General features: G+C 42.9%; 1 protein-coding gene across 3 annotated transcripts in view; it reads left to right on the top strand.

Moving 5' to 3' along the window:
• The window catches only part of LOC120678678, a 33,819-nt gene that overhangs the window by 6,697 nt on the left and 2,422 nt on the right, over window positions 1-24,700 (top strand). For 2 of the 3 annotated variants that reach the window (XR_005676693.1, XM_039959962.1), the window contains exons 14-42: window positions 727-903; window positions 1,045-1,169; window positions 2,395-2,545; window positions 2,625-2,714; window positions 4,903-5,004; window positions 5,779-5,837; window positions 5,921-6,023; window positions 6,510-6,701; window positions 6,786-6,902; window positions 7,418-7,677; window positions 7,764-9,346; window positions 9,436-10,604; window positions 12,324-12,452; window positions 12,528-12,680; window positions 17,351-17,941; window positions 18,014-18,085; window positions 18,224-18,688; window positions 18,770-18,956; window positions 19,037-19,271; window positions 19,344-19,712; window positions 20,873-20,989; window positions 21,397-21,670; window positions 21,743-21,856; window positions 21,991-22,074; window positions 22,653-22,703; window positions 22,786-22,962; window positions 23,113-23,423; window positions 23,497-23,820; window positions 23,905-23,986. Coding sequence is in view for 2 of the 3 variants with exons in the window: in XM_039959962.1 (XP_039815896.1) it covers window positions 727-903; window positions 1,045-1,169; window positions 2,395-2,545; window positions 2,625-2,714; window positions 4,903-5,004; window positions 5,779-5,837; window positions 5,921-6,023; window positions 6,510-6,701; window positions 6,786-6,902; window positions 7,418-7,677; window positions 7,764-9,346; window positions 9,436-10,604; window positions 12,324-12,452; window positions 12,528-12,680; window positions 17,351-17,941; window positions 18,014-18,085; window positions 18,224-18,688; window positions 18,770-18,956; window positions 19,037-19,271; window positions 19,344-19,712; window positions 20,873-20,989; window positions 21,397-21,670; window positions 21,743-21,856; window positions 21,991-22,074; window positions 22,653-22,703; window positions 22,786-22,962; window positions 23,113-23,423; window positions 23,497-23,820; window positions 23,905-23,986 (7,863 nt within the window). In the remaining variant the exon portion in view is untranslated. Of the gene's footprint in view, window positions 1-726; window positions 904-1,044; window positions 1,170-2,394; window positions 2,546-2,624; window positions 2,715-4,902; window positions 5,005-5,778; window positions 5,838-5,920; window positions 6,024-6,509; window positions 6,702-6,785; window positions 6,903-7,417; window positions 7,678-7,763; window positions 9,347-9,435; window positions 10,605-12,323; window positions 12,453-12,527; window positions 12,681-17,350; window positions 17,942-18,013; window positions 18,086-18,223; window positions 18,689-18,769; window positions 18,957-19,036; window positions 19,272-19,343; window positions 19,713-20,872; window positions 20,990-21,396; window positions 21,671-21,742; window positions 21,857-21,990; window positions 22,075-22,652; window positions 22,704-22,785; window positions 22,963-23,112; window positions 23,424-23,496; window positions 23,821-23,904; window positions 23,987-24,700 lie in introns of those variants that run through there. The other variant, XM_039959963.1, reaches the window with a different exon arrangement.

The raw sequence follows: 24,700 nt of genomic DNA, 5'->3' as shown, positions 1-24,700 counted from the left end.
TTTTGTTCAGTTTAGCCATTAGGGTTGAAAATGTGACCTAAACATTTGGACCACTGTGATTGAATTCGTATTTGCCTGCATTTCATATATAACAGCATTCATGGTTTGTACTCCACTTTGGCCTGGGAAGTACCTGTTTAAGATGGTTTAATGCTGTTTTAAACTATTGTAAGCCTTGGAACCTAAGCAAACATTGGGTCTCCAAGGCTGAAGTGCATGCAGTGGACTCTAGTTTCCCATTGGAACATATCTGTATGTGCATCATATCTGAAGTGTTGTAGTAACTCAAGGGTGACTTTGACACCACAATGCTGCTCAGGTCTTTCTGTTAATGAATCCTTTGGCACATCAAATATCAGCTGCTGAAACAAAGAAACTGTTTGAAGGCAATTGATGTGAGCTGCTGTAAAGAAAAAAAAAACTTATTGAAGGCCCTTGCTGTGAAGGACTACCAAATTGCATGCCATGTGTGTGTTCTCTAAAGTGGGACTGAACCAGGTGTATTATAATATTTTTTTGGGTAGAAAGTAACTTTGATTCATTATGCTTACTAGAAGAATAACATCATATTTGTCTAAAATGCATGCAGCATTGGAAGGTATATATATATATATATATATATATATCCTTAGGTGCCCATTCTTCACATTTTCAGTATAACTATAATGAGGTAGTCCTATGTTTTTTCGGCGTTATCTATGGTAACACTTTACTGATCATTGGCAGGAATCATTGGTGAAATCTACCAAAGATACTTCTAGTCCTGAAAGTCCTCGAACTGATGAACAGTCAGCAGGGGCAAGCCGGGGATGGCTAAACTGGCTTTCTCTTGGAATGCTTGGTGCTGGTGGAACAGCTGACAATAGCTCATTTGCTGGTGTTATTTCTGAAGACATTATTAAGGTTATACTTTATAGCGATTGACCTATTCTGCTTATTTGGTTAGCCAGTTTAGTGTTTTTTTCCTTGGACATGGTTAACCAGTTTTATGCACTTAAGTTTTTAGGAACAGGCAGTTCTAAGACCTTTATTTTCCGTTTTCAGGATATATACGAGGGAACAGAATTTCATCCTGTTTCTTCTGCTGAAAATTATTTGACAAAAGAAAACTACTATTCTTTGTTTGTTAGACTATCTGTTTCTCAGATAGTCACAACTGTCGCCTCCAGGCAAGTTATGTTTTTTTTTTTGGTTTTTAATGGCCCTTCCATAACTAGTAAAGTTAATTACTAAAAAATTTGACAACCCTAGTAATAAAATGCACCCGGGGTCCTTAAACTTTTCTCAGTGGGTCCTTAAAGTTTTCAAGTTGTTCACTCTAAATTGTAAATTCACTTTATGGATTCTCACCTGGGACAAACTACTTAAGGGCTTGTTCGGCTAGATATGGATTCGTTTTGGGTTGGGAATGATAGAAACAATAAGAAATATAACAAGAGATCGGGATTTATTCCAGGTCGAAAACTAATTTTAATAAAATAGGCTTATGATAGCTACATTAAAAGACCGGGAATCAATCCATGAGTCTAGAGGTGTGGAATTAATCCCGGTCTCTTGTTGTATCTATTATGAGTCTATATTGTCCCAGTTAGTTTTTAACCGAATGAATCCCGGTCTCTTGTTATATCTCTTACTGATTCTATCATTCCTGACCTGAAATGAATCCATGTCTAACCAAGCAATGCCTGAAAAGTTCTAAGGACCCAGATGGCTCACTTTGAGAGTTCACGGACCTAGCTGAGAGTCTGCAAAAAGTTGGTGCATTTTACTCCTGTTCTATTATGGCTCTAAAGATGTGGTCTCCACTTAGTCTTTATAGGAGTTCGAACAACTCGCAAGGGAGGCAAATGCATCGCTGTGGCTATTGAACTCTTAATTATACTATTGTGAATGTCCACATATACTAGCAGCTTTGTGGAATCCTGAAGTGTTAGACTTTGTAGGATTCTGTGTGGCCTAATTGAGAGTTCCAACAACTCGCATGAAAAAATGCCATCAGAAAGCCATGTTCAGTTATTCCGTAAGAGTTGCCCAAGATGATCCTTATCCTGAGCTTTCCCAAAAAGTCTTGAATCCCAAGCAAGTTTGGGTAGGGTAGTGTTGAAACCAACAAGAGCCACATGAACCAAAAAGAAGATAGCAATAGTAAAAATGCATTGTACTTTGAACATGAATAAATGCAGATTTCTAAATTTTCTTCATTTAATTGATCATATGTCCTTCCAGGTTATTTGTACTTTTTAACACTAGCAATAGCAACTCAAAACTTTAGTTTCTTAAAGTTCAATATTTTCAGCCAATGGTCAAGATTTGTTTTTCTACGTGAATGATTTAACTTAGAGGGATGAGCGGCCCTTTGTTATCAGCTAACATTTCTGCTCATTGATTGTCTAGGCGGTTCGGCATGAAGCTTGTAAATACAGTGTTTGCTGGGCTTGGTATGGAATGTAAAATATGGGATGATTCAGCAACTGTTCTTGCCTGGCTTGATTCTCTTCAAGCTATCAACCCATTAAACAATATGAAAATATTACTGGCTGAAAAGGTACAATGCGGTTTATTCCTCGTATCTTTTTCTTTACATTTTGTGGGTTACTTATATCTCAAATTGATATATATTTTAGTGTAGCACTGCTGATGGTCTTGGGGCACCTGTTATCAGTATCCAAGTTGACTTTCCCAAGGCAAACCAAGGATCAGAAGCTTCAACAAGAGTACTTATGTTCTTTTCTATCAGTTAGATAAAGTTAGGGGTTATTGCGTTCTTACCACTACTTTGAAAGCCAATTGTAATTTTACCCCCACTTTCTTTCACTTTGCATTACCCCTACTATTTCAATGTGAAGCCTTCATTCACCCTTAATATTGGCTCCGTTAGCTGCATCAAGGATTTAAGAAATTAAAAAAAAGAAAACCCTTTGTAATGTAGCGGAAAGACCAAAAATACCCTTTATACTTTCAACCATGCGGCTCTTTCCCTTGCTTCTCTCCCCAACATTCTGTCCCCATCTGTTGCCAACCCTAGAGGCGACTCCTGTGAGCAGGGGCGGCGCGCGGCAGCCAACAGCTGCGGCGGTGCGTGGCTGGCGCGGCGGCTGCGGCCAGCGCGCGTGCCAGGGCCGTGCGGTGCGGAGGCAGCGCTCGGGCGGCGCGTGGAGGTAGGGAGGCGAGCCACTCTTCCTAGCTCCGGCGCGCAGTGACATTCTCCACCGCTTGCGGAAGAGCCTCTTGGTGAGCGCCAAGAAGAAGGCGATGACCGGGAAGCTGGTGATGGAGAGGAGCGCGCGGTGATGGAGCCCCTCGTCGAGCGTGTCCTGGCCAATCCGCGTGGTGCAGCACGAACATGGTGGTGCGGAGGAACAACCTCATCGTGATGATGACGACGACAACATCGTCGCCGGCGGCACTCGCGGAGGCTGGCGGGGAGGCCGTAGCACACCCACCGCCTGGCGGGCGTGAAGAGGGCGAGGCGGACCGGTTGCAGCACCTCGCCGGTGAGGTTGCGTTGCACGAGGCGATAGTAGGCCCCGTCGCGGGAGAAGGTTTTCCATTGGAGCTCCGTCGCGGGAAGAACGACCCCGCCTCTAGCGCGGGGACGAGGGATGTGGCCTCCGCGTGCGAGGAACCCACTTCAGTAGAGGGGCGTACTATTTGTTTACATCCATTAGTGTGTAAGGGTTTCAATGCGGACTTTGATGCGGATCAAATGGCCGTTCATCTACCTTTATCCTTGGAAGCTCAGGCGGAAGCCCGTTTACTTGTGTTTTCTCATATCAATCTCCTGTCTCCCGCTATTGGAGATCCTATTTGCATGCCAACCCAAGACATGCTTATTGGACTTTATGTATTAACGATTGGAAACCGTCGAGGTATTTGTGCAAATAGATATAATAGTTGCGGAAACTCTCCAAATAAAAAGTAAAATACAATAATAACAATTATTATAAGTATACGAAAGATAAAGAACCCCATTTTTCTAGTTCCTATGATGCACTGGGAGCTTATAGACGGAACGGGGAGTGCATGTCGCGATGAGGCAGCGCGGGAAGTAGACGGGTCATCGGCGCTCGGGCGGAGCGCATGGAGGCAAGCTCGAAGGCGGGGGCGGCAGCCGGCGCATGCGCAGGCAAGAGCAGACGGGCCACCGATGCTCGGGCAGAGCGCGCGGAGTCATGCGCGAAGGCAGGGGCGGTGGCCGCGCGGGCGCAGGCAAGCGCGGAGGGGGGGCAGCGGCCGACGCGGGCCTCGGCGAGGCCAAGCGCCCACGATCATCTATAATGAAGAAGACGAAGAAATAGGTAGAATAATTTGACATGTGGGGCCCACAGTTGCCTGCTGGTAAAGATGAACTGTTGAAGCAGATGTTGTTTCTGCTTTCTCTAAGTTGAGATGGCACATGGCAGTGACACATCAGTGCTATAGAGAGCCATTGCCGTTCAGTGCTATAGAAGTGCCCTGACTAATATATGCAAATGCATGTGGTTTGAACTTCCTTTTGTGTGTTATAATGCTGTCCAAATTCTATCAAATTCTACTTTTATGTGCGATGATGCTATCCAAATTCTGTCAAATTGTTGTTCATATTATTATTGAAATGCTGCTGAAATATAATGGCAAACAAGGGTATATTCACAAAATTCTAAAAAAAGTAGGTGTATATTTGCAAGGGCAAAATTGTCTTCTTTAACACTGTTATGTGCTGTTCATGGAGTAGGGGTAAAATGAGGTTTCGTTTCCAAACAGTAACGGTAAAAATGCAAAGTGAAAGAAAGTAGGGGTAAAATCACAATTGGAGTTCAAAACAGGGGCAAGAACTCAATTGCCCCATAAAGTTACTGGCTTATTGCACATGTGGTGTTTGTGATTGCTGATTCTAGGTATGTTTGTCATGTTCCATTTCAGGTTATTGTCCAGGAATTCAGTGCCATCTATGAACCAGAATTTTTTATTAATGTTCTACACGTCTACAATCTGTTTTCTTCTTTCCAATTTCAGCATGATAGGGTAAGTATTATTGCTGTACATTCACGTTATTGTACTCTATTTTCTATTTTCTTGCTTTGTTTCCATTACTGAGTTCTTATGCATAATTTTTTATTAAACATAGCTAACACTGGTAAGAAGAAAGAAATGGATGCAATAGCCAATATGCAATTGGTTTCTGTTGGTACATTCACTTTTTTAGAATGTTTGGTACACTGTTGTAGCCATGGTCCCCTCTCTGTAAATATTTTTGTTCGTTTGCAAAAATGCAGTGGGGTGCTAAAGCGTGTTGATAAGGTAAAGAGGGGTAGAGGTAGATCTAAACTGACTTGGGACGAGTCGGTTAAGAGACACCTTAAAGATTGGGATATCTCTGAGGAGTTAGCTTTGGATAGGAGCGCTTGGAGACTAGCTATCAACGTGCCTGAACCATGACCTTTGTGTCTTTCGGGTTTCATCTCTAGCCTACCCCAACTCACTTGGGACAAAAGGATATGTTGTTGTTGTTGTTGTTGTTGTTTGGAAAAATGCAAAGGCAGTTCCTCTATATCTTTATGAGATTAACTGCCTTTTTCCAGCATTTCCATAGATCAGCCACTTTGTGACGCCTGCCTTTCGTCACATAATGTTTTTTGTTTCCCTGGACTTCAGGACTTGACATTAGCTCGTTTTTTCATTTATTTGTTGGGCCATCGAAGTGCTTAATTATACTGTATGCGGGGTTGAGAGACCTTGGATATTTCATGCAATTCTCCCTGTAAGAAATGTTATGCATAACTATTCGGATTTATGCAGGTGCTTTCCTCTCTAAATCAGTTCGATAATTTGGGAGCCAGACTTGTCTCAAAACTAAAGTATCTACTTATCTCCCTTTTCTTTTCAGTTTGTGCTGTAGTATGATTGTCTGATTTGAGTAATGTTTTGAACATAATTCAAGGTACACATCTGCTAATCGTAAAAGGCTTATTTGGGATTTGAGGATTCACCACTTCGCCATTAGGCTACCATCACAGAATTGGGAAAGGAAAGAACTTACCATGGTATGTGCTAACACTAAATAACATTGCCTTACATTAGTGTTCAAGGGGCGAGTTAATACCTTGATATTTATGTGAGCATAATTTCTACAGATTAGGTTCCCATATTCATGTTGAGACTGATGGCCACCATTTTTTCCTGGACCCTGTAGAATGATAGAGAGAGATGGGAAACACCGCGCACCCTAATCAGCCTTGTTTAATTTATTTCAAGTTTGAAATTAAAATTTGATAGTCATGGAAGTAAGCAAACTTGGAAGATGCCAGCATCTATGACATTTTTGGTAATACAAGGCCCCATTTGCCTGTGCTGTTGTTTCAAAATATGAGCTCCTACAAAATCAAAATATGCACTAGCTTAATGTTGTCAAAATAAAAGATCATTCTAATGGGTCTTAACTATCACCATCTGTATTTGTAACTTCAATTGGTTGATTCAGTAGCTAGTTTTTTCTTTCTTTTATCATTGAACAATTATTGTAACTGCAGGTTGTTGAGGCTGGAGATATATTGGTTCAGTCCAAAGATGTAGTTGGGGATGTTTCTCGGACACAAGAAATCAATTCCTTTCTTGATCACATATCAAAAAGTCTTCCTAGTTATTTTCTTGATGATCTGTTACATGGTATCCAGTTGGATGAGCTTTATAGCCACTTTGAGGTTGGCCTTACTGGGTTTCAGGTCAGACATGGTGCATAATTTGTAGTTCTGTTTTTCTGGTTTATTGGATCTCTCTATGAAGCAGCAATAAATGATTGTTTGCAGGTGAAGGTATTGCTGCCTGATGAACATAATGTTTCCTCAACACTGATTAAACTTGATGCTTCCATCGTACTACGATTATGTGTGTTCCTAGATGAACCAGTGCTAAAACAATTGGAGGTAAGATTCTTAACTGTTAGCGCGCCCCACCTAGCCAACCCGACCATAAAACCCAGGTGTTATAGTGGGAGGGGCGGGGGCCTTTATCCTTGGTCCAACATCCCCCCTACGGCGTGCGAGCCCGGCGTAGCCCGCAGCAGGTTCTAGTGCCCGGCGTAGCCCGCAGCAGGTCTCAGCACACGAGAGACGCAGGGGAAATCGCGCAGCGGAAATACGTGGCCAGGAGGGATCGAACCCAGGACCTCGGCTCTGGTACCATGTTAGCGCGCCCCACCTAGCCAACCCGACCATAAAACCCGGGTGTTATAGTGGGAGGGGCGGGGGCCTTTATCCTTGGTCCAACATTAACGGATGGTGACAAATCATGTCTTTAATGGTCAGTTTTCTGGTGCAACTGTACAAAGTGTATACTAATAAAGTTGTCACCATGGTTTGTGCAATGTGTTTACTTACATTATTTTCTCTTGATGTAAGTTTCTGCACGAAGAATATTTTCTAAACTATTGTTTTGGCAGGTTGGTTTTATTGTGCCGTTTATTGATATATACCTCTCTCAAACAATGTACAATGCTATTGTTAATTTGCCTAGAGTGAAAGAAACTAACCTTGTCAGGAACAGCATGTTTGATAATGCCAAGACACATGAACCCAAGAAATTGGCCTTAAACATGTCTGTCTCCCTCAAGCTAGCCAAGTTGGGTTTACAGGTTGACCTTGATAGTAATTATGAGGAAAGTTCAGGTGTCATTGTTGGCATTGAAGACATTGATATCAGGTTAATAATTGTCTACAAATCTTGCGATCTTGATTTTTTTTACTGTTTTCTCGTTTTTTATATTTGATTTGCTGTTGTATTTGTAGTTATGCTATCTGTGAATTGTCAGACCTCTCTCTCGCCATGAAGACGGTCAATATTACTTCCAATAATCGGAAGGATGAATCAGATTCACATGTGTTATGCTTATCAGGAAACTTAACACGATGCCCTGGAAATTCTGTTGAAACTTGCTTGAATCTGCATTACAGAACTCACAAGCATGATGGTCAAATACATCATGTGTACCGCCTAAATTTATGTGATGTTGATCTGCATGTTAACCCATCTGTTATTGGCCAGATACGGATGTTTTTGAGAAATCTTGATTCAGGACCTTCAGCTGGCAGTGATGTTGAATCAGCAACGATTGGTCAGGGTTCCATGAAATCTGGAGCAGCTAATGGCATACTCCCCAGTGATGTTGAATCAGCAACGATTGGTCAGGGTTCCATGAAGTACGGAGCAGCTAATAGCATACTTCCCCAGTTTTCCTTGTCAAATTTATGTGGAGCAGACGGTACACTATTTGCTGGCGTTCCCGTTGACCACTTTCCCTTTTTAGATACAGATTGCACATATGGATATAGTTTTGGATGCTTAGGAACTCACGATGTTCAAGCACAAGAAGGTTCATATTTGAAGAATGGGCAATGCTATGATTCTTCAGGTGTGAATGGCTATCGTGCATCAGATCTTGAGAGCTATTCACTGTGTATTACTCGGCATTCAAACTGTTCATCCACGTCATCAAATAACCCCAAGAATATCAGCAGAACTGTTCTGGATCTATCACTTGTTTCAATCAGAGTACATTTCCCTGAATCACGTGGCACTTTAGCAACAATTTCCATTCCTGAATCTATAGCAACACTCACTTTTTTTGACGCAAGCTCATGGGACCTACTACTGTCTGCTAACAATTTGACTCTTGCTTCACCATGGACTCCACCAAATATCCATGAGCTACTCTGGGGCACGTCTTCACATCATAATGCTAGCGTGCTCAACATCCGAGTTAAAAAAGAATTACTGTCAACCGAAGTATGTGTTGGAATTCAGAATGTTTGCTGTGTGTTGCCATCAAAGTTACTGGCTATGTTTGTTGGATTCTTTTTGTTGGATGATTGGAATCCTATAGCAGAACAGGAACACCCTATGACAGGTAACAATCTTGAGTGCATGGAAGAATCACATGACTGTATAACATACAAATTTGAGATCTGTGATTGTGTTGTAATTTTTCCTGTGGAAGAGCAAGATTTTTTTGGTCTAAAGCTGGGAGTTCCACATTTGTTCTGTGAGTTCATTGCAACTGGAATTTCTGTAGAATTTGCAAAGCGTATTCCGAAAGAACTCTTCAGTTTGGAATGCATAGTGTCCAGTACAGTTGATGTCATCTGCATATATGCAAGAAATGCATCTATATCACTTCTATTCGTAAGCAAACAAACAAAATTTATGCTGAAGCTTGACGAGAACGTTCCTAAGAGAATCCATTCTCTTATTGAAAATCTTGATGCTGGCATATGGATTCAGGTTCCTTGCAAAGAAATTTCATGCTCCCAGCTGCCTACTTTACCCACCTCAATTATGAGCAAAATATCACAATGCAACTTGGTTGCTGAAGGTACCAGATCATTGTTTATCTTGCTTTTTCAACTTCTTGAAAATGTCTTTTTGTAATATTGACTTTAACTTTGTCGAATTTCTATGCAGATCTCTATTTTATGAACAGGATGGAGATGGTTATTGGTGTTGTTGACAAGTTAATTTCGATCGGCAAAGAAAGTAAAATGTACAATGGCAATGCCTTGCAGTTTTTAGAACATAGAAGTTTAAATGAGGGTGACCCTGATGACCCTAATGAGCGTACCAATATTACTATTTCAATCAAGGATCTGAGGATTCTCTTAGGTCACTCGAAAGATAAAGATTTAGCACTGGAGAGAATTGCTACTGCAAACCTGGAGTTTGATGTTTCTGCTTCACTAGTTTGTGAAAAACCAGAGCGCATGAACTTTGAGATTGTTTCTTTAGTCCTGCAGTCACCTGGTGGTTACTCTCTCATCTCCATTGTTTCTGATGGGCCTTTATCTCCTGTTTTCATCAAGTTTACAAAGCACCATGCTGGACAAGATGAGATATTACTAAGTGTACCGCTTTTTGAGGTCTGGTTATATTTAGAGGATTGGAATACAGTTATTAATCATTTCCAATCATATGTAAACAAAAAGGTAGAAAGTTTGCCAATGGAGCATCCAGCTGCTTTGCCTCAATTTCCAGAGACGACATCATCACCTTTTATTGCATCCGAATTTGGTTCACCAGATGGTTCCAACTTAGTGGTAACGTGCGAAAGTATTGCTGGTGTGGTTCATTTACCTATCTGGGAGAAAGAAGAAAATCACACAAGCAATCACATGAGCGAGACTTCCGCTTCTTTTCCAATGCAAGTGAGCACTCGTCATGAGGCAGATGATATTCAATATCGTGAACCAAAAGGCTGCAAGTTTGTCACCGTAACTTTTGAGAGTAAACATTTTGTGGTGATGTCAGGTGATAGCTGCATGAACTTTAAATGTGACTTAGAGAGAATGAAGATAATGTTGGAAATGATTCAAGAGAACAAGGGTACCTCTGTTCCATTTCTGCATATATCTAAGGTTAAATCTTCTGGTTATATTCATCAATCAGAAAGGAGTTTGCAACATGTTTCTGTTGATCTACAAGCTGAATACATGGATGCTAGTTTTTCACACCAGATATTTAGCTTTTGGCGCAACATGGAACTCAAATTTCCTGCTGCATCATCTGCATCTTCTTTTTATTATGTGACATTCAAGGCAGGATTGAGGAAAGGGTCTCTTCTGCTAAATGATGGAAGGGTAAGTTGTGTTACATGGTTACTTGTTCCTGCACTTTATTAAAGTAGCTGCTTATTAAATGTTGGAAATGTTTGGTTCATGTATGTGCATGCTGATGCCCATTCAGATGATGAAAGAAACATTTCAATTATATTGGTGTCAAGAAAAGAGCATCATGAAATTTGAATTGTTTAAGAATGGAAATATCACAAAATAGGAAATAACTTGTACTAACTATTATAAACTATATTGGATTAGAGGACAAATGTTACTATTCACTGGTCTATATATATATATCTATATATATATAGAGTAAAATGAACTGTGGGTACATGAACTTGTAGTGCTGTGTCAAATAGGTCCATAAACTTAGAAACCGGACATCTAGCCCCTCGAACTTGCGAACCCGTTCACCCCAGGTCCAGTCCGGTTTTGCATGGCTTGCATGACACTGTGCGCCCGCGATTTGCTACAGTAAACCCGGATTTGCTACAGTTACCGCGGTTTTGTTTTTCCTTTTCTAATTTATATCGGCTGAATCTTTGAAAAATCATAACTCTTCGATACAACATCGGATGAAGATGATTTTTATATGAAAATTGTAGCCCTCGACGAGATCTACAACTTTCTAGTTTTAAGTTTTTTCATTTGATGAAGTTAAGTTGCTCAAAAAAATTATACAAAAGTACAGCACCATAATAATCACGTACTTCTGTTTGTCGCACTAGAAAATTAATATATTTTTCTGTTTGTTGTCAAATGAAGACACTTGTATACTAAAATTTTAGTACTCTAAAAGATCTAGATTCTTAGAGTTTTAAGTTTTTATATTTGAAGTTGTTAAAATATCGATAAAACAGTATAAAGCAGCATATTAAGTACGCAAAAGACGTTGAGGCTTTATACTATTTTATCAACATCTTAACAACTTTAAATGTAAAAACTCAAAACTACAAGAATCTAGATCGTTAAAAGTGTTAAAATTTTGGTATACAAAGTGTCCTCATTTGACAACAAACAGAAAAATATATTAATTTTCTAGTGCGACAAGCAGAAGTACGTGATTATTATGGTGCTGTACTTTTGTATAATTTTTTTGGGCAACTTAACTTCATCAAATGAAAAAACTCAAAACTAGAAATTTGTAGATCTCGTCGAGGGCTACAATTTTCATATAAAAATCATCTTCATCTGATGTTGTATCGAAGAGTTATGATTTTTTAAAGATTCAGCCGAAATAAATAAGAAAAAAAAACAAAACCGCGGTAACTGTAACGAATCCGGGTTTACTGTAGCAAATCGCAAGCGCACAGTGCCATGCAAGCCATGCAAAACCGGACTGGACCTGGGGTGAACGGGTTCGCAAGTTCGAGGGGCTAGATGTCCGGTTTCTAAGTTTATGGACCTATTTGACACAGCACTAAAAGTTCATGTACCCACAGTGCATTTTACTCATATATATATAAATAATTTGGTATTAGCTGATAGAGCAGCATGATACAGAGATGTTTTGATCTAAAGATGAATTTGGACTATCAGACATAATCAGGCGCGGCATGGATTATGTTTGTTTCATTATTTGGTAACATTAGATAGCTTTGAGCTTATTTCTGTAATTCAGTAAACAAAATAGATTTGTATGTCTTCATGAACTTTTTATATATCAAATATGCCGAGTGGCATTCTGTAACTCCGTTCAAGCCCTAAACTCTTTATTGTTCTCGGTGATTTTTTTGACAGTGGAGCAGTCATGGACCTGTAATAGAGACCTTATTGAAGAATTTAACTGTGCAATTTACTCAAATGAAGGATCAGACAGAAGTTTCTGCTTTTGTTGACCTTCTAGTAAATTACAACAACATTGACAAGGTAAAATAATAATATACTCTTGCCCCTTGAATTTTGGCTGTGATAGTGCTGGAATAACAACTTACATCCTTGTAGGTCATGTGGGAACCTTTTATAGAACCCTCAAGATTTCAGTTGAATATGCGTAGAAAATATGCTGATTGTGCACTGAATATATCACCCAGTACTGATGTGTGTTTAAGTTCAAGCAAGCAGCTTAATCTGAATATATCAGAACCCTTGATTGAGGTATGATCCCGGTATACTGTAATTTTTCACTTGCCACAAAGAAAATGTTGTGAATACTTTTACTATCAGTATTTCTAAGCGATAATATATTGTAGTTTAATTGCCGATAAATATATTTTGATTCAAAAATCAGGATAGTAAAGCATTTCTTATTTCTTTTGTATCTACTATATATCTGTTTTCAAGGGAAATAAGAGGTTGGTGCAAAATTTGGGTTTTGGGGTTTTTGATCACTTGGAATAGTAGAATGTTTAACATTAAAATTTAGAATTTATCTATGAGGTTCTTATTAGGCATGTACTCCCTCCGTCCTGAAATGTAAGGCATCTTAGGAGTGTTTTATTGTGTCCAGATTCATAGAATGTTCAATGAATCTGGGCATACAGTTTGTCTACATTCAGAGAATGTTCAATGAATCTGGTAAAATACCAGAATGCCTTATATTTCAGGACAGAAGGAGTATAGGTTTGTATATTGTGTATGTATACACTTGGCCCATATTGGGCGTGTAGGCCCATATTGGGCATGTATAACTTGTACTCCAAGCCATCCGGCCTATATAATGAAAGGTCACCCCCCCCCCGATTAGGGTGTGCGGTGTTTCCCATCTCTCTCTACCTCTCTACATGGTATCTGAGATTTCTCGATCCTCTCGCTTCCGCTCCCTGCGCTAGGATTTCCCCCTGCGCCCCGGCTGCCCCTGCCCTAGGCGGTGCTGCCCCCCCAACCCTTCCCCCACGCAGGGCTTTCCCCTGCGTGTCCCTCGCGCTGGGATCCCCTCCCTGCGCGCCCTCCCATCTCTGGCTGTGCGCAGATCAGATTGATCTGCAGCACGCCTCCAGCCCTGCGCAGCGCCCTTCTTCCAGATCGTGCTGCGCCTCTTCGCCGCCATGTCGACCAGCGCTGCGACCTCCTCCACCACGTCGAGCTCCTCCAGCGCCTCCCTCGGCTCCGGCGATTCTGCACCACCCATCTTCATCCACCCGGCGGCCGCCGTCTGTGTGAAGACCCATGTTCCCTTCACGTTGGAGATGAACTCCAACTACATGAAGTGGGTCTCCTACTTCAAGGTGCTGTGCGGCAAGTTCGGCCTCCGTCCGCACATCGACGCCCCAGGCACTGCCATCCCTGATGATCCACAGTGGGTCATCGCCGACTCTTGTGTCCAGAGTTGGCTCTTCGGCTCCGTCGGCGACTCCGTCCTCGACCTCGCCCTCGCCGGTGATGATCAGACTGCCCGACAACTTTGGGTCGCCATCGAGGAGATCTTCACCGCCAACCAAGAGCCGCGCGCCGTCCTCCTTGAGGAGTTCCACACCCTCCAGCAGGGCGACTCCACCATCTCGGAGTACTGTCAGCGCATCAAGTTGAAGGCTGCTGAACTCCGCGCTGTCGGCAACCCCGTCGAGGGCCGTGCGCTCGTCCTCGCCATGCTCCGCAACCCTCGGTTCGCCAGCACCGTCGACGACATCACCAACTCCACCATTCTTCCGACGTTCGCCCGCGCCCATGACATGCTCGTCCTCAAGGAGACTAGGCTGTCTCACGACGAGAAGAGCATCGCCAACACCGCCCTCCTCGCCTCCGCTGGTTCTGGTTGCACCAGTCCAGGCGGGTGCCGCTCCAGCACCACGGGCGCCCCCTCTGGAGGCTCCAGCAGCGGCGCAGTACCTCCTCCCAAGACCGGCAGCGGCTTCGGCAACAGGAAGAAGGGCGGCGGCCCTCGCAGGGGCAACGACGACGGCAACGGTGGCGGCGGTCGCACCCAACAGGCGTCCACCAACGCCGCCCCCAGCCCTACTGCCCCATGGGCCCCTGGATTTGCTACAATCCTTGGGCGCCATAGGGGCCCTCTCCAACCCAGCAGCAGGGTCCTGCGCCAGGCGCTTGGCGCCCTGGCCTCCTCGGCGCCGCTCCTCAGGCGCACACCGCCTTCGCTCCTGTTCAGGTGTCCTCGCCGACACCAGCGTGGGACTAGGCGGGTCTCATCACTGCCCTCAACCAGCTGGCGCTCCAGAACTAGTCTACCTGGGTCATGGACTCTGGTGTTTCCTCCCACATGAGCACCACGGATGGTATACTCCTGTCCCGTCTTCCTCCTTCTGCTCAATAGGCGCCCCTCCTCTGCTATCCGCAATGCCATCCCCTTTTCGCTGCTCTACAACACCACGCCTGACTACTCTCACCTGCGGGTATTTGGGTGTCTCTGCTACCCAAACATGACTGCCACGACTCGCCACAAGCTAGCTCCCCGCTCTACAGCTTGCGTCTTTCTTGGTTACCCCTCTTCTCATAAAGGGTACCGGTGTCTCAACATGTCCACTAAGCGCATTGTTATCTCTTGCCATGTGGTCTTTGACGAGACGTGCTTCCCGTTTGGTCTATACTTACCCAGGATGCCTTCAAGCGACCTGGACTTTCTTCTTGCAGGTTCTGCCGCGCCGGTGCACTGCACTGCAGCCGCGGCGCCTACAGCAGTCGCTCCACCTTCTCTTGGTGTTGAGCAGCCGCGCCCTTCCCGAGCTCATCTGGAGGAGCTCCCTGATGACCCCATCCTTATGCGCGGCCCTGTCATCATCCCGCCTGCCCGTCGCCCGGCTCAGGCGGCAGCTCCGGCGTCTTCATCTTCCGCGGCTGCCCCCACTGTGGTTGTGCCTGCCGTGGTACGACCTGAGGCCGCCTCTCTTCTGACGCGACCACCTGCTGCCTTCGGTCGCGTCTACAGCAGGAGGGCCCGCGTGGACCCTCCCGGGCTGCTTCTTCCTCCTGTCGCCGCGGCACCGCCTCCTCCAGTGCCATCGCCGGCCTGTGACGCGGTCCCAGACCGGCTCACTGAAGCCGGTCGATCGCTTCGGCTTCCCTGCTCCTTCGGCTCACGTCGCAGCTACTTCGACGATCTCCCCGAGATCCCGGGGAACTACAGGAGCGCCCTTGCTGACCCACAGTGGCGGGCGGCCATGTCAGACGAGTACCAGACCCTGATCGACAACGACACATGGCGCCTTGTACCCCGACCTCCAGGTGCCAACGTTGTGACGGGCAAGTGGATTTATAAGCATAAATTCCACTCCGACGGCAGCCTCGCCCGTCACAAGGCCCGCTGGGTGGTCCGCGGTTTCACTCAGCGCCATGGCATCGACTACGACGAGACGTTTAGTCCGGTTGTCAAACCGGCCACCATTCGTGTCGTCCTCAGCATCGCCGCCTCCCGCGGCTAGCCCATTCATCAGCTTGATGTGAAGAATGCATTTCTTCACGGTCACTTGGAGGAGACCGTCTACTGTCAGCAGCCGCCCGGCTTCGTCGACCCTGCTCACCCTGACTATGTCTGTCTCCTGCAGCGCTCCCTGTACAGCCTCAAGCAGGCTCCACGGGCTTAGTACCAGCGGTTCGCTACTTACCTCCGTCAGCTCGACTTCTCCACTTCGTCCTCTGACACCTCCCTCTTTGTTCTACAAGAGGGGGGCACCACGGCGTATCTGCTCCTGACAGCGTCGACGACATCGTCCTGACAGCGTCGACTCCAGCACTTCTTCGCCGTATCACGGAGCGACTACACTCCGAGTTTGCCATGACGGATTTGGGCGAACTTCATCACTTCCTCGGCATCTCCGTCGCGCGTTCGTCTGAGGGGTTGTTCCTCTCCTAGCGCCAGTACGCCGTGGATCTTCTATAGCGGGCTGGCATGGCCGAGTGTCACTCGACGTCGACACCTGTTGACGCTCGTGCCAAGCTGTCCGCTTCGGAGGGGACTCCTGTTGCCGATCCTACCGAGTACCGGAGTCTCGCAGGCGCTCTCCAGTACCTCAACCTGACCCGTCCAGACTTGGCGTACGCGGTTCAGCAGGTCTGCTTGTTCATGCACGACCCTCAGGAGCCTCACCTCGCGCTGATCAAGCGCATCCTTCGCTACGTGAAGGGCTCTCTGTCGGCCGGCCTCCACATCGGCACTGGGCCTGTCGACAAGCTGATCGCCTACTCCGACGCAGACTGGGCTGGTTGTCCAGACTCCCGCCGCTCCACATCAGGTTTCTGTGTCTTCCTCGGAGACAACCTGGTGTCCTGGTCGTCCAAGCGGCAGACCACGGTTTCCCGGTCCAGTGCGGAGGCCGAGTATCGGGCTGTTGCTCACATTGTTGCTGAGTGTTGTTGGCTTCGTCAGCTTCTACAGGAACTGCATGTTCCTCTGCGGGTCGCCACTGTCGTCTACTGCGACAACGCCAGCGCTGTCTACATGACAGCCAACCCGGTTCATCACCGCCGTACCAAGCACATTGAGATCGACATCCACTTCGTCCGCGAGAAGGTGGCCTTGGGCGAAGTCCGTGTTCTTCATGTGCCGTCACAGTATCAGTTTGCTGATATCATGACGAAGGGGTTACCTGTTCAGCAGTTTCAGGATTTCAGGTCCAGTCTTTGCGTTCGCTCTCCTGATGCTTCGACTGCGGGTGGGTATTAGGCATGTATAGGCTTGTATATTGTGTATGTATACACTTGGCCCATATTGGGCGTGTAGGCCCATATTGGGCATGTACAACTTGTACTCCAAGCCATCCGGCCTATATAATGAAAGGTCACCCCCCCATTAGGGTGTGCGGTGTTTCCCATCTCTCTCTACCTCTCTACAGTTCTCAAATTTAATGTTTTGAAATCTTCATTTGCATATGTAGGCTATCATCAGACTTAGCCAGATGATTACAGATTCTCTTGATCAAAGTAATGGTGGTGGTCTTCGAGAAGATCCTGGAATATTGAGATTAGGCCACGATGATGTGCGCACCAGAAGATATGCACCATACATTCTCGCGAATGACACATCGTTGCCCTTTAGGTTCAAGGTGTACCGTGGTGCTGTTAATTCAGATGACATTGACAGTTTCTCTGTAATAGATGAAAACTATGTGCCAGCAGGGTATGCTGTCCCAATATATGTTGAGGAAACACTTGATGAATTCTTCTTCCAACACAGAGAAGCACGATCTTCTGAACATCTCATTGAGAAAAGGATGAGTGCTGTATCACACTATATGATCTCTATTCAGTTTGATGGAACGTCAGGGCCTTCAAAGCCAATGTCAATGGACCTTGTGGGTGTTTACTTCTTTGAAGTAAACTTCTCTTCAAGTAAAAAGCCAATTATCGGTGAAGAAAGTTTAGGGGCATTTTCGTCTAATAGAAAGGGTATCGATGGGTTAATTGTGCCTGTGGTGCTTGATGTTTCCTTGCAGAATTACAGCAAGCATATACGAGTTTACTCGACGGTAATGACTATGCCCTTTTGAATAATCAGTTATTATACGAGTTACTGTCAGCTTAATGATCTCCTTTTCTAGGTAATACTATACAATGCGACATCAATGCCCCTCGAATTGAGATTTGATATACCATTTGGTGTTTCTTCAAAGGTACATAATTTTCGACCTTGTTGCCATTTCAAATTCTTTAGATGAACTTATACTAGTAGGAAATTGAGTTGCATTTCTATGCCTTCAAAAAAAAATCCCCCAAAACTTGAGATTTATCAAGAAAACTTTATTCTGCAGGTAATAGGGCCCATTCCTCCAAACAAAGAGATTCCACTACCGGTTCATTTGTCTGAAGCTGGCCAGATTAGGTGGCATCCTGTTGGCAGAACATATTTGTGGAGTGAAACCCACTCACTATCAAGTTTGCTTTCACGTGAAAGCAGGGTTGGGTTCATGAAATCATCTGTTTGCTATCCTTCTCACCCTAGTAATGATCCATTCCGTTGCTGTGTATCTGTTGAAGAATACAATGTCCCTTCATCTATTAGTACCCGGAAAGGCCAGTTCTGCACTGAACGTTTGAACGCACAACCGGTTCCTGGAAATTCTTCTCCAAATAATACTAAGCAGAGTTTGACAAGGACACATTTTATACGACATGTCAGGCTTAATACACCACTTCTCATAAAGAACTATCTCCCTGTGTGCATTTCTTTGACAATAGACAACGGTGGGTCTGCACATGTAGTTTCCCTAAAGGAGGTAAGCTTCTGGTGCCATGCACATATCTTATCTCAGCTCGTTTGGTTTCCATTTTCAAGTTTGTGACAATCATATTCACAGGTAGCCTCTGCCTCTATTTTTTCTGTCGATCCCTCCAATGATCTTGGGATTACAATTGATATTCAAGATTATAGGTCCTTGGCCATAAAGTTTCCCAGGGCTGAATCATTCTCTACTGCAGCCAAGTCAAATGGCTTCAAATTCTCCACAACAGAGACAATTACTTTCTACTCAAATTTGTCGAATTGTATGGACTTTTGACTTTCTTTTTATTATTGAATAACTTAAGCCACTATAACGAAGTTCTGATGTCAATTTGCTCTGCAGCTCCTCTTAATGTTATGCTGGAGAAATCAATGGATGCTCGTTCTGGGGCAAGAGAGTTGTATCTTTCTGTTCCATTTTTGTTGTACAATTGCACGGATCTATTGCTTACTGTCACGGAAAGCAGTTATGAGAGAACTGGATCCACCCTTGTGATTCCTCCTAGTTTTGAGTTGGATGGACATGCAAGGCATTTGCTTGAAAAAAATGGTCTTTCTCTTGTTGATCCATCCGTACAGTAAGTGGCTTTCTGTCCTTTAGAATTCAGTTTCTGTATCTATTTTACCAATCTGTAAAATTTGTCTTACAGGCGCTTTGTAGGCAAAATGCCCCAATTAGTTTTGATGGATGGATCTTCGTCAGAGACAAGCTGTACCAATAACAGTGAGCCTGTAAAGAAAGAATTTGACAAAGACGTTAAAGCTTATATGTTTGCTCCTGATGGACACACTCCAGCAACTGAGCTTTCAGTTAAGCTGAATGCAACTCCACCTGATAACGGAACTGAAACAACTCGGCGAGATTGGTCAAATCCATTCCTCCTTGTCCCTGGCAGTGGTTCGACAAATGTTACTATTCCTCAGTCATCTACGTCTGGTGCCTTTTTAGTTGCAGTGGCATCTGTACCTGTTTCGATCGAACTTTTTGGAAGGACAAGGGCTATTGCTTTCAGGCCAAGGTAATTTAAAGGTTTCTATTTCATCTAGTTGTGAGTTGTGACAACATATTTGTTTTCAGCTGTCATCCTTATCTACCACGACTTTATGAAGGGTACGAATTACCCTGTACAAAGTGTTTCAAGCACTTTAATTTGAGGAACAATTCCAGTCACTAGAAGCAAAGCAAAAAAAAAAAAAGTTTGATCATTTACCAAAAGCTTAGAACTTTACTGATCCATTGAAATAGACATAATTCCTTTGCCCATTACCCCAAAATGCTCATACCATATTAATATATGTGAAATGAGTCCTTGGGATTAATTGCATATTTTATGGTGACCATAAAAGAAGCCACTTGTGCAAAATGGTTATTATAACATACTAAAATGGGGAATCTCTGTGTTGTTGGTCAAAAATTTTAATACAACAAGTACTGTTAGAGTATATTAGGCAACTCCGGATATGGTTAGTTTAGGATTGATTGTAATCCCGGGATAACCTTCCTTATCTCTAGGAGAGGCTACTTGCCCTCTAAGCCATGTGCTCTATATATACCGCCCAATGGGCTCAATGCAATACATTGACCACATTATACACATCCTACTTTCCATCAAGTACAAAGCCTTTTTTTTAATACAACAAGTACAAAGCCTTTAGTCCCAAGCAAGTTGTGGTACTTAGAAATGAAACCTTGCAAAAAAAGGCATTGATATGAGCATAAAAAGGGATAATAGCATTACATAGTAGTAACAGTACTATTGTTTTGGGGACATGGATAATGGATTACTGATTTCTGCTATCCATTCCCCCAAGTCTCTTTACGGCCCTCTTCCCGTATTATGTTTGGTCTACCCCTGCCTCTTCTTAGATTATCAGCATCTCAGGATATGCTGCCATGTGCTGGTTTGGATATGGCAAACCATCTCAACTGGTTCGTGGAGGAGGCCTCCATTGGTCAAAACTTTTTTAAATATAGTACGAAGACAAGTATAACAAAATTTCTTGTTTCATTGCTGTGAGTGATTCTAATGTGAATGGCTACCATGTACTAGAGTTGGATTCATAGTTTCTGCCATCAAAGAGGCTCCTTATATTTACTCGTTAACTTGTACCATGTGTCATTTCATTCTGTGGTCACCTTTCTAATATACTTCTGTCCTCTGTTCCTGCTATTTTGCAGGTATGTGATATGTAATGCATGCAGCAACGATTTGTTCTTTCGACAAAAAGGAACGAGGTTTTCTAAGCACTTAAGTTCTGGGCAGCACTCTTTCCTTCACTGGTCTGATACAGCAAGGTGATTTGCATCATTACTACCATGCATACCTTGGCAGCCTGCTTTGTTTGAAGTTTGAACCTATGAATTGTTTAACATAAAAAATGGATTTTACAGTTTAGATGCATGCTGCAGAAATCATGATTGAAATTTTATACAGCCCTACTTTCTCCAATGATGTGTTCATGCCACAATTACTTTACTATATGCTTTTATATTTCAAAAATACAAAGGAAAATGAATCTTATTCTTGATTTTGTATTTATAAAAATCGAAAGGGTACTAAACCTCATCCTTATTCTTGCGTGCGTATGATACACAGATCTCCTGTGTGTTTGAGAAAAAAAAAAGTCAGAGTGCTATGTTCGTTTTGTTATTTGTACATCTTCCAATCTTTTACTCATTGTGCTGAACAACCTTGATTTCAGAGAGTTGCTGGTCTCTGTTCGATTTGATGGGCCAGGATGGCAATGGTCGGGAAGTTTTTTCCCTGATCACCTGGGAGATGCTCAACTGAAAATGAGGAATAGTGCCTCAGGTGTATCATATATGGTTCGAGTAGAAGTACAAAATGCTGATCTAGACGTACACAGCAAGAAATTTTCTGGAAGAAATAATATCAATACTGGTACAGTACTGATTCTGCTTTCCGATGACAAGACTGGTTTTGTACCTTACAGGATCGACAATTTTTCAATGGAGGTAACTAGTTTGTGCTGCCTTAGCTTCGTTTGAAAATTGAATGATTATCATTCTTATGATTACTCTTTTCAGAAAATGCGGATATATCAACAGAGATGTGAATCTATTGAAACAATTGTTTATCCCTACACATCATGTCAATACGCTTGGGATGAGCCTTGCTATCCTCATCGCCTTACTGTTGAGGTACATAGCTTTTTATCAAGTTGACTTAACTTGAACAAATTATGCGACATTATTTCTTCCTCATACTAGATGAACAACCATTTGATTCCCATCAAAGTCCGCATTGAAACCCTTACATACTAATGGATGTATAGATTCCTGGAGAACGAAATTTGGGTACATTCAATCTGGATATTCTCAGTGATGATGTTCATGTGTCACTGCCATCCACATCTGAGGTAAAAATGTTTTCAGATCTGATTAGCAATTTAGCATCTCTCATCACGGGTTCTAACTTAAATATATCAAAGGAGTGTTTTCTTGTCAACAACTACTATTTTATGGAAAGTTGTATAGTGAGACCTCAAGGATTGTGTCCTCACTGGGCCAGGGCAAGCAAAAGTTGTGCTGGCTCGACTCCTTTGCTTCAGTTTTGTTTATTCTTGCGTTTGTTTTTCTTGTTTTTTTCCCCTTTTGGCGACTGTTACCTTCTATTCCTCTTCTTAATATAATGATGGTGGATCCTCTACCAGTTTGAGGGGGAAAAAATACAGTGTATGTAGCTACTTAGGTGTATACCTATGGGTCTAAAATGTCCATGGTACATTGTCCAGATATTGTAGTTACTTCCCCTGTGTGATTAGAAATTGGAAATCTTTAACTTCCTGTCCAATAACGGTTTGTATTTTTTGGGAATGATTTGTCCTGTTGTCCAATTTCCATTGAAGCAAAGTTAATCACATCAACAAACGGAGAAAGATATATCGGTTCTTGTCTTTATATATCGCAATCTTGATTATACATATCTTTTTTACAGAAAGCTGAAAGGAAATTCTGCATCTCAGTGCATGCGGAAGGAGCGATTAAGGTTGGTTTCTGGGCCACCAACTGCCTTTGAACTGTTTGATCAGTTTTGTTTATCATTTTTTGTTTGCAATCATCATATGCAGGTGCTAAGTGTTATTGATTCAAATTGTCACAATACGGAAACAAAAGAAAAGGATTTTCTGGCATCAAAGGAACCTAAAGTTGCTGATCAGAAACTTGAGCTTGAGATGAACTTTGCTGAAGTTATCAACATACACATACCATTCATCGGGATATCTTTAATAAGCTCTTCTCCCCAGGTGAACTCTCTATGAGCTTTAGTTGAACTTTGCTTAAGTTATCAAAATACACCTGCCAATTTTCATCATTGGAATATCTTTGATGTCCTACTGTGATTTTTTTCGTTTAACTTAAGGGAAATTCGTGTCACTATACTTATTCTTTGGCAGGAACTGTTGTTTGCTTCTGCCAAGGAGATGACAATTGTTGCCATGCAGAGTTTAGATCAGCAGCGACTTACAGTTGAAATACAATCTATGCAAATCGATAATCAGTTCCCTGATAGCCCACACCCTGTCATATTGTCATTCGAGGGCAGTCAGAAGGGAAAATCCATGAATATTTTTAATAGTAAAGATACTAAGCTGAGATCAGCAGGTGACGGTCTTTCCAGTACCACAGAACCTGTGCTATGGTTTACTGCAGCTAAATGGAGAACCAGAGATGTATCATTTGTTTCCTACCAGTGTATAAACATAAGGTACCCCTTACTTTTTGGTTACATCTCATTATATCTGTACTTGTGGTGACACTTTTTGTTTGTTGGTTGGCAGTGTAGCACCTGTTCGCCTTGAACTTGAAGAACGGCTTGTATTGAGCATGATTGAATTTTTTAGATCTGTTTCCTCTAGAATAAATCTTGGACACTTTGAGAAAAGTCTTGAGTTAAGTATTTTAGGTGGTGCTACGGATCTGTTAAGAGAATATGAAAAGATCTCAAAGCACTTACCAGACAAGTCCCTACTGCAAGACAGTGAATTGTTGCCTTCTGTTGATCCAATTGGTGCTCCATGGCAACAGATACACCTATTAGCGAGAAAGCAGAAAAAGGTGTACATTGAATTATTTCAGTTGACTCCTGTCAAGTTGACATTCAGGTCATTTCTTCTCTAATGTTTTGTGGTCATTACTCTGCATATATGTTATCAACTTAACATTGACAGCTATGTTTTCTGCTGTAGTTTTACAAGCACACCATGGCTCAATAGGAATGAATGTGGTTCAGATCCCAGCACAGGTTTCAACAACACTACCGCGATCCAGGTAGAGACACATATCCCTTAACAGATAGGTTTAATATTGTCTATTTTTATAGTGTTATTTAATCCAGCCACACAATTTGTTATACAACATAGCAGCTGTCTTTGCGTGTGTTTTTTACTTCATTCTGTATTGCAACTTCTTTACTAGAATTAACAATGATATTGACAAATGAACACCTTTTTCCTTTGGTTGTATGGATCTATGCTACGATACTAACCGATTACCTAAAACAAAAAGTTCCAATGTCAACTTCAGAAGAGAATGGTGGCACCCCAGGAGAAAAAGGGCCTGAGTGAGGTCTTTATTTTCTTCTCTAGGGGAGTAGTAGTGATATTCTCAGTTCTAGTGTTCGAGAAAAAAAAAAGATATTCTCAGTTCTTTGCTCAATGTGTAACTAACAAATTTGCCATGGTCTGCTGACAAAATCTTGCTGTTCCTGAAGCTCTAACTAGACCCTTCCGCCCACCACCCCCTTCCTATCTCAACCGCTGCCACCCACCAGCCAGCAAAACATATGTCTACTCAAGTAGCTAAGGCTCTAACTTGGATAGCATGCAGGGTGATTGCTTCCAGTGTTATGATGTACAATTATAAGGTTGCTTAGTAATATTTTAGTATAAATATAGATTTTTCTCAATGTTTTTTTCTTCTCCTGTGTGTTCGAGAAAAAAAATGTTTTTAGATATTTGTTTGATCTGTTGATAGTATGTATGA

This window comes from Panicum virgatum, chromosome 6N (genome assembly GCF_016808335.1).
Source record: "Panicum virgatum strain AP13 chromosome 6N, P.virgatum_v5, whole genome shotgun sequence".
In the NCBI taxonomy this organism is placed as follows: Eukaryota; Viridiplantae; Streptophyta; class Magnoliopsida; order Poales; family Poaceae; genus Panicum; species Panicum virgatum.
This window is presented reverse-complemented; position numbering and strand designations above follow the sequence as displayed.